Source organism: Mytilus edulis, chromosome 12 (genome assembly GCF_963676685.1).
Source record: "Mytilus edulis chromosome 12, xbMytEdul2.2, whole genome shotgun sequence".
NCBI classification, from domain to species: Eukaryota; Metazoa; Mollusca; class Bivalvia; order Mytilida; family Mytilidae; genus Mytilus; species Mytilus edulis.
In genome coordinates, this window is record NC_092355.1 from 13,051,429 (window position 1) to 13,064,614 (window position 13,186).

The 13,186-nt window shown below is 30.4% G+C and overlaps 1 protein-coding gene across 1 annotated transcript in view; it reads right to left on the minus strand.

The window, feature by feature from the left end:
* Window positions 1-1,551: 1,551 nt before the first annotated feature.
* Window positions 1,552-13,186, minus strand: part of LOC139497436 (VWFA and cache domain-containing protein 1-like) — a 47,392-nt gene continuing 35,757 nt past the window's right edge. Inside the window, exons 17-20 of the mRNA XM_071285658.1 lie at window positions 11,911-12,020; window positions 10,942-11,067; window positions 9,943-10,085; window positions 1,552-3,446 (exon numbers count right to left, since the gene is read on the minus strand). Coding sequence (XP_071141759.1) covers window positions 3,034-3,446; window positions 9,943-10,085; window positions 10,942-11,067; window positions 11,911-12,020 — 792 coding nt within the window. The 3' untranslated portion in view covers window positions 1,552-3,033. The remainder of the gene's footprint in view (window positions 3,447-9,942; window positions 10,086-10,941; window positions 11,068-11,910; window positions 12,021-13,186) is intronic.

Below are 13,186 nucleotides of genomic sequence, written 5' to 3' on the forward strand. Positions count from 1 at the left end.
TTTTTTCTTTCTAACAAATACATGTACGTTTTATGGCCAATCTGTTTACCTTCAAGATAATATTAATATGGTACTAAACTTGTATGAGAAACATATGACAGCAGAGACAAACACATATGTAAAATATACGTACGGTGACCTATAGTTGTTAATGTCTGTGTCATTTTGGTCTCTTGTGGACATGTACAGTTGTCTCATCGGCAATCATACCTCATCTTCTTTTTTATATAGAAATCTTTCAAATGGATAACTCGCCATCCAGTTCTGATTCTTAAATAAGTATTGAATTTCAGTCAAACCTAAGGAACATTTAAAATTTTAAATTAGAATATGATTAATGGGCTTTCTTTGGTACAAAGATGAATAATTCAAGATTTAATGTATGAAGCAGGTCATGTGATCAATTATGCATTAACAACTATTATCATAAATTAAAAATGGAAAACCCCATATCAATTAATATATAAAATTAAATAACATTTAAGGTAGATGGGTTGTCTAAATTATAATTCATAGAATATTTTAATAATTTGCCAAAATGTAGTTTATATCATGCTTTTTAAAAAATAAAAATAAAAATAATGAGTCACTGGGCTTATTTTCATACAAAAAATAAGCCAGATTTTGTATAGATTATGTATATAAATATTATAATATATAAATATATGCTATAAAACGAAAACTGCACCCTAAAGTTTTGAGATAAAATATGAGAAGATAGCTTTAATAATATGCTTTCAGATAAGAAAAAGAAAAAAATGAGGTTACTAGACCTGTTTTCTTGCTAAATAATAATATAGAGAAATTCCTTACACACTCTATTGTAAAAGTACCTTTGTCTGAATTATCTGCCCTTACATTTGAGTTGCCTTCCCTTATATGTCAAAGTTTGAAAAAAAAATGAATAAAACAAAAGTTTCTTATTTTTTGTAAAATACAACCATAAATATGATAAAACATCTCATTTTACATATTAAAATGTATTAAAATGAAAATTCTTACACATGTACTCTCAAAATTTTACACATGTACTCTCAAAATTCTTACACATGTACTCTCAAAATTCTTACACATGTACTCTCAAAATTCTTACACATGTACTCTCAAAATTTGCACATTCTATCAAAGAACTAGACCGATGTTTTCTGGTATTTCAAAATCACACATGGAGGAAGACACCCTATCTACCTTAAATATACAAGTGTAACCACAGTTGTGTCACAAGGCTGTATATTTTGGATTTATTAATATTCTTGTAATACCAATTTTTATGGATTTTTTGGGGTATTGGTCAACCAGGAATGTAAATGTTCAACAAGTGCCAATCTGCCAATCATGTGTAGGTTTGAATACAGACTTTGATTAAACAAAAACAAAAACATATACCCACGAACATACAACTTTTACTCAATACAAGAAAAATTGGAACCCACAAAAATGATATGTACCCACAGTTATGACGAAGTTAATATTATAAAAAGTCGCCTAAATGACAGCACATACGTACAACTGTAAAAAAAAAACCAAAAAACATATCTATGAAACTTGAACTTGAAGTTGAACTTTTTAATTTAGATAATAATAACAATAAATATAATAATATCAACTTATAATAACTATTTTTAAAGAATATGTGAATATCACGTATTTTATTTAACTTTGCATCACAACAATATATATCAAATCATATAAATTACTTGTCTACAAATACAATAGTAAACTGCTAACACTCCGGTGTTGACATGAATATCAATAATGTGGTCATTTCTATAAATTTCTGGTTAACCAAACTTTGAATTTTTCAAAAAAACTACGGATTTTCCTATCCCAGGCATTGATTACCTTAGCCGTATTTGGCACCACTTTTTGGAATTTTGGGTCCTCAATGCTCTTCAACTTTTTACTTGTGCTTTATAAATATTTTGATATGAGTGTCACTGATTAGTCATGTGTAGACGAAACGCGCGTCTGACGTACTAAATTATAATCCTGGTACTTTTGATAATTAATTACTAACACAGAGATATATATCGCCTTTTTTATCAATAGTAAAATGCAAATGTTGAAATTAAAATAGCAATTCACATAAACCTTTAAACATGCAAAATATTCAAATTCAATAAACCATGACTGAGGGGACAGGGACAAAACATCTCTCAAAATATGAGATGTGCTAATGCTAATACAATGGCATACCAAATACCATTAACCTATAAACTGACCTAATCAAAAACTAATACATTGTTTACGACACCGCCGCCACCACCACCACATATGCCCAACGACACATTAAACAGAAAACCTATGTCTCGCTTTTTGACCCCGTTAAGGCGAGACAAAAATCATGCACAGTGTAAAGCTGTATTCAGAGTACTATCACAATTTGAACTACTTTATTTGGTCCTCAATGCTCTTCCTCTTTGTTCTTTATTTGGCCTTTTGAACTTTTTGGGATTCGAGCGTCACTAATGAGTCCTTTGTAGACAAAACATGCGATTGACGTAAATACAAAATTTAATCCAGCTGGTATCTATGATGAGTTAATTCAAATGAAAATAACGATCACCATGCAATTGCATAAATGAACTGAGATTCCTACGGTAATTGAAGCACCCCATCCCCTAATAGCGGCAAGTGTACAGTGGAATCAATGTACACTCCTGTTCGGAATTATTAGAGAAGTGTCAATTACATAACCTAAAATCAAAAGCCAATAAGTTATAGATAACGCATATTTAGGGTTTTTCTTATCGTAAAGCACACAGAGGGGTGTCAGGATTGTTCAAACAAAAGACCGAACGTATGCTGATTATTTTATGCCTTGAAGCATATTTCATTGAAACATGGTATCGTCCGGGTTAGTTCTTCGAAAGAATGACCTTTCGTTCTGAAAGAAAATAACTCCATGTAGGTAAATAATTGTACATAATTCAAATATTTGTCCATTCAAATATAAAAAAAAAATAGTTGATACATAATTTATGTTGTGATACAAATTCTAGATTTATTACATGTATGATCTTTTTTATCCATTTACAAATAGGATTTATTTGGATAACCATGCTTTGTCTGACTACCGTAAGAAACCACTGCAGAATACGGTGGAGGGTTTTCTACAGGAGCTGTGGGAAAAGTGTACTCAGCACTTTGATTTTGAGGGTGAAACATGAGATTTCCCCGATTGTTTATTGACGATTGGTGCTGAAATGAGGGTCTTTCTGATGAACTTTGATTTTGTGATCTAAATGCTTGGTTGTCATGAGCATTTGTCTGTTGTGTTGATTCTGTGTTGAAAGCTGGACTTCCATTGGATGATGATATACTGGACTTGGTTCTGATATGACTATAGACACAACCGGCAATAATGACAACAATCAGTACACCGATGACAATACCAGCTATCGCTCCAACTTTTATGCCTCCAGCTTCATCCGTGTTACTGTTATCTTAAAACAAATATTACAAGAATATAAGGCCCTGCTTTTACTGTAGAAATTAATTTATACATGTATGTTAGAGTTAAGTTCATGTATGTTATTGTATTATTACATATAATGGTGATATTACTTACACCACTGGTGGTAAGCGGATGGTCGTAACTAAAAGTTACGACCATCCGGAGATGGGCGACAACTCTAGGGATAAGTTTTTCTTTTCCGATTTTCGTGCACTAAAAGGTTCATTTGAACCATACCGCTTGTCTCGTACATACTATTCGGCAGTCCGGTGATATTAAAACCAAATTTGATGCATTAAAACATTCCAATTTTCGTAAAATAGTCATTCAAAAATTCAAGCATGATGGTCGTAACTTTAAATGTGTGATGGTCGTAACTTCAACTATAGTATTTTGGATGATGGTCGTAACCGACACAAGATGGTCGTAACTTTGAAAAATGACCGTAACTCGAGTATTTAGACAAACTTGTATTAATGTATTTTAATTGTTAAGGTAATAGACTCAGATGTAATATATGATTTGCTACAAACAATACTATTTGTAACTCTGGTAATGATATGCAGAAATCAAGCTAGAGAATTATTAAACATACACATTTCTGATGGATTTCAAACGCACATCTTATAGGAGCAATAGTGAAAACTAATAAATAAAAATAAATAAATAAATAAATAATCTTTATTTCAAGAGGATGATCCCATTAGTTAAAACTAACCTTCCTGAGAGTCCTCAAAATAATAATAACATAGTTATAAGTACACACAGTATTATAAAGTTATATTATACACAATATACAATTATTATTGAAATAATAATGAAAAGGCATATTAATTTGCACAATTGATGAAAAATTTGTAACATTTTGTTTTAAAAGATACAAGTGTATCACTCATTTTGATTTCATTTGGTAAACTGTTCCATATTTGAGAACCTGAATATGTAAATGTTTTCTTTAAAAAAAATGTTTTTGGTTTTGGAAGATTTAATAGTTTTTTATCAGCTGAACGTAAGTTATAGTTTTGATTATCAGTAAAATGAAAATTTTCTTCTAAATAGTTAGGAACCATACCATTAATTGATTTAAATACAAGTATTGCCTTTTGGTATTGAATTCGTTTTTCCACATTTAACCAGTGTAAACTATTAAACAATAAACTGGATGATGTGATTATGTCAGCTTCTACTATAACCCTAGCAGATTTCTTTAATAATTTATTAAGTTTATCTATTCCACTCTCACAACAACTTCATATATTGCAACAATAATCAAATAATGGCAGAATATAAGCATTAAAATAGATAATACGTATATGCATAGGTAAATATTTTCTTATCTTTTGTAATAAGTTGATTCTATTTGATATAGTAATTGACATTTTATCTTTTTGCTGACTCCAATTAAAGTTTTTGTCAATATATAAACCAAGTAGTTTTTCACAATCTACATTTTCTATTTGTTCATTTGAAATATTGATATCAAAACTGTTTCCAGTTAAACAAAGCCATTGTTTTGAACCAATAATCATTGATTTACTCTTTTTTGGCATTTAATTTCATACAATTTTGCGAGCACCAGTTTTCAATTACATGAATATCATTTTGAAGGTTAGAAGCTAACTGAATTACATCATTACCTTTACAATGTAATGTAGAATCGTCTGCATATAAATCTATTAATGAATGTTCTATATTAAGACTGTCTAGTGGTTGTTCCGTAGATAAGAACTCCGATTTGTTTGACCATACATGCTTTTTAATTGGGACATACGGTTTGAACCCCCCTTTTTGCTGTAATCTGTCGTTGTTATATATTATCTTTTTTATAAGTATTGTACATCAATCAGACCGTTAGTTGTTTGAATTCATATTTGTAATTTTGAGAATTAAAAATGATTATGCGGTTTTGGTTTTGCTCTTTGTTGAATGCTGCATGGTGAACTAACTATAAATGTCTAGGAATATAACTTTAACAAACTAAATAATATATTTTAAAAGTCTTCTTCTTCTGTGGGCTTTTTAAGGACGGCTTTCCTACTGGAAATTGCGCCCTATATGTTCCTAATGTTTTTTTTTCAACAACAAAAAAAAAAAGAATTTACTTAATGTTTTTTTTTTTTTTTTATGACTTTTGTTGTGAATTTTACAAGAACCTAGTGTGTCGCTCATTTGTTGTTTTTAATCAGGTGTTACTTATTTGCTTATGAAATATACGACTTAAGTTTTGATCAGTTGCCCCAGCCAGTGGTCCCGTGAGAATCGTGTATACGCACTATCCCACGGAGGTACTAACCATGGTAGTGTAGGTTAATTGCAAACTGGAACCAGACATTGACCTGTTCTCTGTCTGGTGATCAGTCAGGCAGAGGACATGCCACTGTCTAGATTCCGTAATGCAAAAAACTGTTTCATGATATACCCCCCCCCAAAAAAAAGCCAAATTGTATATATATGTATATATATATATAAAGAAAAATAAATTAACTTATTTCTATAATAAAATACGGGACTTTATACTTTTATATTAATTTACTAGGATGCTCAAGGATTCCAGTTTGAATTGTACTTGCTTGTTTTTCCCGTAAGTACATTCGATGTACTTGTGCTGACGCCATTGTTAAACAAGCTACATACACGACAATCTGGTTAAATATTTAACATAATTTCATACCCTGTATATCACGACTACCATGTCAGGGGGTGACCACTGGTTGGCACCGCTAATCTACTTGTCTATATGTTGTGTCGATGACTTAACATGAATTAATACTTGAATAATAAAAAAAAGTGTAATAAATTTAGCAGCTTAAATATGAAAATGAATGTATTGAAAATTAATTCTGTAGCTATGTAAGTAGTGATTTCTTAATCGAGGTCGAGTTGAAAAATTAAAGATATCGCTCTCTTGGTGAGTACTGTTCCTTATCTTCACTGCATATAAATCTATTAATGAATGTTCTATATTAAGTGGTGAATCATTGATATATAAAATAAATAACAAAGGGCCCAGGATAGAACCTTGTGATACACCAGTTTTTTCTGCATTTAGTATTAGACATGACGTTATTGACCTTAACTTGTTGGCTTCGTTCAAACAAGTATGACTTAAACCAGTCAAGTGTACTATTAGAAACATTATAATATTCAAGTTTTTTCAATAAAATTATATGATTAACCAGATCAAAAGCTTTCTTTAAATCTAAAAATATAACTCCATTTATCTCTCCATTATCTTTTTTTGCTAACCATTCATCTACTAATTTAGTATGTGCAGTAGTATACGAATGTTTAGTTCTGAAACCTGACTGTGTAGTATTAAGAAGGTCATTACTATTTAAAAATATATACAAACTATTAACTATATGTCGTTCTATGATTTTAGATAGACAATCCAAAACTGCTATTGGTCTATAATTATCAGGATTACAGGCATTGCCACTTTTAAAAATTGGGCATACTCTTGCAGTTTTAAAAATACTTGGAAATTTACCATAATTGATGTTTAGATATATGTCAAAGCTGGTAAAATGACATTGCTGCACATACTCAAAATAATTGGTCCGACATCATCTAAACCAGTTGCTTTCGACTTGTCAAGTTTTTTTAAATACATAGTTTAAATACATCTAAAATGCTCATTTCTGGTATAATTTATTTTTCACTACCCCTTTGTAACTTTGATTTTACAAATTTATTAAGTGCATCAATTTAATCAACTCGCATTAAGCCAAAAAGTATGTTAGGGTTGAGAATTGATATATTTTTTACTGTACGTTAAGGCATTAAATTATTAAATGCACGTGTATTCCCTTATATTTGTTTTTAGTATTTTTTATTTACGACTTTTTTTTTATATCTGCAATCATGTCGGCAGATGAAATTATTAAACGTACAGTCTGAACAATCATCTTTAAATCATTTATTGCAGCTCTTATGTCTTAGAGTTTTTGAGTCTTTGTTTACTCCTTGACTTTTTTAAAATTGTTATTGTCTTAAAAACTATTGGCCTTCAAATATTCGTCTTTTGGTCGTTCATGAGGAAATAGAATCCACAAATGCACTTCTGAGTCAGGGTTGAGTTCAATATCGTAGCTGCTACGTAGTGCTACGTAGATCTTGACGATTGAACATGCAGCTATAGACTAGTTGTTACATAGATATTGATAGCAGCTACGTAGCCGCTACGATATTGAACTCAACCCAGGATTTTATTACGTGTTGTTATTTTTTATCGATTACATAACGATTATATATTGCTGTATAGTATTGATATTAGTTCTAAGTATTGGTACGGAATGAAAACTGAATCCATGGTGTCGCAATGATCATTGTGTTAACTTCGAAAGTAGGAAAATTGTTGATATATATTTTACACTGCTACATGCACTGAATTTAAGAGTAAAATAAAATACTTGTTTGTAGCCAGGATAATGTTACAAAGACTTAGGTCAAACTAAATGTACTGCGGCAATTATTACATACAAATCCCGGTATGCAGGTTGAAAATCATGTGTAAGTTATATGTTTACATTGTATGAATGGCTACAAGCTACTCATGGACTTCGTCATTGGGCATTACTGTGCACCTGATTATCAGCTTGATTTCACCAAACAACAATATGACGTCTAAGCATCCAGGCTAAAAATAAAGCGTATGTTCTTTTTAAAACTCAGGTACGGACCTGCGAATGCGCGGGTATGCTCTAGTCTCGATAACGACCTTCATAACCTATCAATATGTTAAGCTTATTTTGACTCCTTATTAATACTCTTTCGACTTAATGTATCATTCTTCAATTGAAGATTTAAAAAAATCAACTAGTAAGTACACCCTTAAAAAGTTTATGTTTGCAATAGATGCGAATTCCAATCGGAAAAAAAATTAGGATACTGCTATTTCATGTGATGTCCAATTTGTTAATTTGTTTCTTAAACTCATTTATTTTGTAATTAAAACAATTAAATGTATTTGATACATTTTGTGCTTTTTATTTCTAACAAAGAATGATCATAACCAGAGCTGTGTTTCTTGTTTTAAAATGATTTCTCCACTTTTGAGAAATTTACATTGTTAATGAATTTAACCGCTTACATTAATTCAACTATTTGCCTCTTTATTAATTTTATACATTATATTTTAAGAATATATGACTGTTCATTTCATTTTATATTGTTTCGTTCGATTCGTTCCAATTTTCTTCTTTACAGGTATCCCTCTCTCCATCTAGTTTTTATTATTTGGTGAAAACAACTTCACAAATATATAATATGATATATGATATATTCATATAACAGAAGACACGTTTAGAACTCTTGACTGGTTCGGTTACATTTGAAAAATTTGGAATTTTAAATCGAACTTTAATCAAAATTCCCCAAAACTAATATTTGAAAACTTTTAAAATTTCTGATAAGTGTTACACGCATTGAAATTTCTTTATTTTACATTGTATGTAAAAAATGAAAAAAAAATCTTCAGAAGTACATCATATGAAATACTAGTATGCATATAATAAAAGACACGTTTAAAACTCTTGACTTGCCTTATTCGGTCTTATTTAAAACAGAGTTACGACCATCACAAATTTAAGTTACGACCATCCTCAATATTTTGTTTTTTTAGTTACGACCATCATGCTTGAATTTTTGAATGACTATTTTACGAAAATTGGAATGTTTTAATGCATCAAATTTGGTTTTAATATCACCGGACTATCGAATAGTATGTACGAGACAAGCGGTTTGGTTCAAATGAACCTTTTAGTGCACAAAAATCGGAAAAGAAAAACTTATGCCTAGAGTTGTCTCCCATCTGCGGATGGTCGTAACTTTTAGTTACGACCATCCGCTTACCACCAGTGTTACACAGACAACTCTGGTTTACTAAATACTGACGAAACAGATGTTCATATACTGTTTTAGCATTTTTGTTAACTTTTTTAATTATACATAAATAAATTCCACATATACCAGGATTGAATTTTGTGTTTGCGCGCGACATGTCTTTTGTCTATAAAAGACTCATCAGTGCTGCTCGAATAAAAAAAGTTAAAAAGGTCATGCAAAGTACGAAGTAAAAGGAAGTTTGATGATCTTTCAGTTGGTTCATGAATTTTATTATAACTTCTGTATATTGGTCAACATTGTTGCTGTGTAAATTTATGAAATAAAACAGTTTGATGAATTTGATAACTTTTTTAATGTGGCAAATACTTTGTTTGTTTGAACATTCATCGTTTTTAAGTTATCCAAGCTAAACATAATGCACATAATGCACATGACTTTTCGTCACCTTACATGACAAGATAAATAGGACAATCACTTTAATCACAACAACCTTTCCATAATTATTAAAACATGTTTTCCCTTTTATAAGTGTCATACATGCAATGTCAATTAGCGTGTTGTAATACCTGTAAATCATACATGTCATAGTCGCCGTTTTTAATAACAATAAACAACTTCGACACAACAGACAATATTACCTCCAACATTATTTCCATATGGGTCTTCAGATCCAACTTGTCCAAAGTAACAGACACTCTGTAAGGCACAATATGGCTGCTCTAGATCCTGGTCTTTAGAACCTCTAACACACCAACTGCACCCTGCCACACCAAAACAATCCCTAGAATACGTATAATAAACAAACATCCAATGTTAAAAACACTTAAAGTTATTGTGTACTATGTTCGCAAGGACTCTCTACCAAAACACAGGAAGACAACAGTGGTGTCCACTGCAAAGAGGTATCTTTCAAATTTTTAAATTAGTTTGATCATTGAACATGTTTAGTTGAAAGCCTACTAATTTTTAAATAAAAAAGCGATATTTTTTCACCAATAGTTTGATTAAAAAAGAATTTTCTTCCGTAGTTGTTTATAATCCACGAAAATATATGGATCCGCAACTTTTTGATGTGAAATTCTATCACATTAACTTCAAATAATTTTTTTTCCATTAATAATCAATGTAAAAATAAGTATTTTTTTTATGAAATTATATAAACACATGGCAAAATATTCAATTCTGCAAAATATTAAAAATATTCTATCTGAGGAAATATGTACAGACGATTGACCTTAAATACTTGAATTCAAGAGAAAAAAAAACCCGATGACTGCTTTACATTGGTTTCAGTTTAAATATATTTCAGAGTGTTATTTCGGTAAATTCCAACATTTAACCAGCATTTTTGAGATTTACATACAATTGAAAAAAATGAGAGATTATTAAAAATTAAGAGGAAAAGAATTCTATCAAAATATAAAAAAGTGCCTTTTAAAAAAAACTTATTCTGTTTCTTTTCTCATTTTGCATATTGAATAAAAACACCTAATACATTTCAGCGATGTAAAATAACAAATGAACAAATAAATTTTATTATCATATCCAAATTGTTAATTAAACAAGCAAAGTTATTGGAATCACAAAAGAGTACAGGAAAACTGTAAAAGATAAGTCATTTGTAAAAGAAAACTTACGATTTTTGTGTTCTTGTGGAGCATTTAGGATCAAAGCAAAATTGAAGATTTTTAATCTTTTCTTCGTCATTCAAATTTTCTGTCTGTAGTTCTGGGTCTCTAGGACTACATGTTTGTGCAGCATCACTGCAAAAAAGCAGTAGAAAAAGAATTTATATATCAGAGTTGCTAAATATAAAAACATATGTATTGTCAATCATTGTTTAAAAAAAATTATAACTGTTCAAAAACTAATTGAAATACGGAACACATATTCAACAAGCGAACAAACAACACATCATTTGATTATTAGTTTTGCTCTGTCAGAAGTATTTGAAAGCAGAAAAAAAGATAAAACATTTCTTCGAATTGTTTAAAATCACCTAAATTTCTTCGTTTTATCAAAAAGTTTGCAATGTTATTTTTAATCAGTCTGTCAAATGACTCAAGATAAGTTATTTACTAATAATTTTAATAGAATAAGGAGCAAAATACTTGGTTGAAAAGGAAATCAATTGTGTATCTATTCAAATGGTACTTCAGAATGGCTTATTCTTAATATTATAATGAACATCAGAGAGAGGCTATATACTTAAATGTCGGCTGTGTTGTTTAAAAATAAATTTCTTTGCTTTATAAAAAATGATGCAATGTTATTTTCAATCAGTCCTTTCGAATGCCTCTGGATAGGCATTTGTTTTTAAATAAAATGAGAATAACAAGACAATAAAATATTTGAACATTTTTTTAATTGATTGCAATTATTTCTTAATTCGAATGAAAATATTCAGTAAAAAAAAAAACTTTTTCAAATAAAAAAAGAGGTTTAGCTTGGTGTCTAGTACGTTAAAGGGTCGATCAGCAGGAAACACAATACTGGTTTTACCTCTTGGAATTTTCAGTTGTTTCCCTTAATTGAATTCCTTTTGAGTCTATCTGCAATTACAAGCAATGTTATCACTGGTTAGATATGATCTAGTGTATACTTACCCTAACAGAGTATATGCATTAGTGCAATAATCAAAATCGGCATCTTTGTAACACAAACAGTCACATGATCTGGAGCTGCATTTATGGGAATCAGGTGATATTCCGTAAATCTATAAAATTTAAACACGATCATGATAACAACATGATATATCTATTTGCTTAAATAATAGATATATAGCTACAGAAACAAGAATGCATCTGTTTTTGTACCAAGCATAGACTGCCATGGAATTCAAATTGTAAGAAATAAGAAACTATGTGTGATAAACATAACGGTCTGAAAAGCGCACACATGCTACGACTTACCAATCTTGAGCTGGTGACATCATATGAAGTTTATCAACCTGCTCGTGCATTTTTCATTGTTATTCTGTTAACTCAAAATAATTATCTCAGATACCTGGGACGAACTCATTTCACAAATGATTTCTTTTGTCTACTTATTGTACCTCGAAGTTAACCCAGTGTAGGTCTTTAAGTTGAGATTCAATTTACTAAAAGTTCATAAGGCATGACTTATTAGATAAGCCCCCAAAAACTAAGGGAGTCCGAAATAGGATCTTGACACCCAGCCAGATACCATAATTTACAATTTTGTTTATTCAAAGTGCTTTTGGTTGCTTGAAAATCTACGGTCAATAATCAAACGGTATTTTAGAGGAAATACTAACCTGTCCCGAACCGGGAATTTTACTAAAGAAGTCCATATCTCATCTATTTTTAGTGGCCGTTAATGATTGTAAAGTAATGTCTTTTGATATTAGCATTCGTCTACCATGGAGAAAAAAGAGGAACGGGGGGCTAATTGCTAAACTTTTGACATAAGATCATGGTTCAATTTTTTTTATAACGGCATATATATATTACTTCTAGCAAACTCTCTGCCTTATTGTAAAAAATGCCACTCTAAAATTATAATCATTTGCTTCAGGTTGACCTACTTTTCATCTCGTCGTGAATTTGCATGCCATATTTGCCACTGGACATAAAGGAGGAATTAATTTACTAGCTTCATTTAGTTATGTATAATCATTTGCCTTCAGTTGATAATTGTCTCAAACACTTTTCCAATTTTTATATATGTCTTTTTTTTTATCTACATTTGAATTTTAAAGCGTAAATCTCATATAGCATTTCTTCCATCATTTTTGTCGAGCCTGCGACTTTAATCGCAAATACCAGACATAGCTATCCTACATTCAATAATATTGATTCACTCTAAGGGTCTTTGCATCGTAAATAAACACATGTATTCCAAAAACTGTTGTTGGCATGA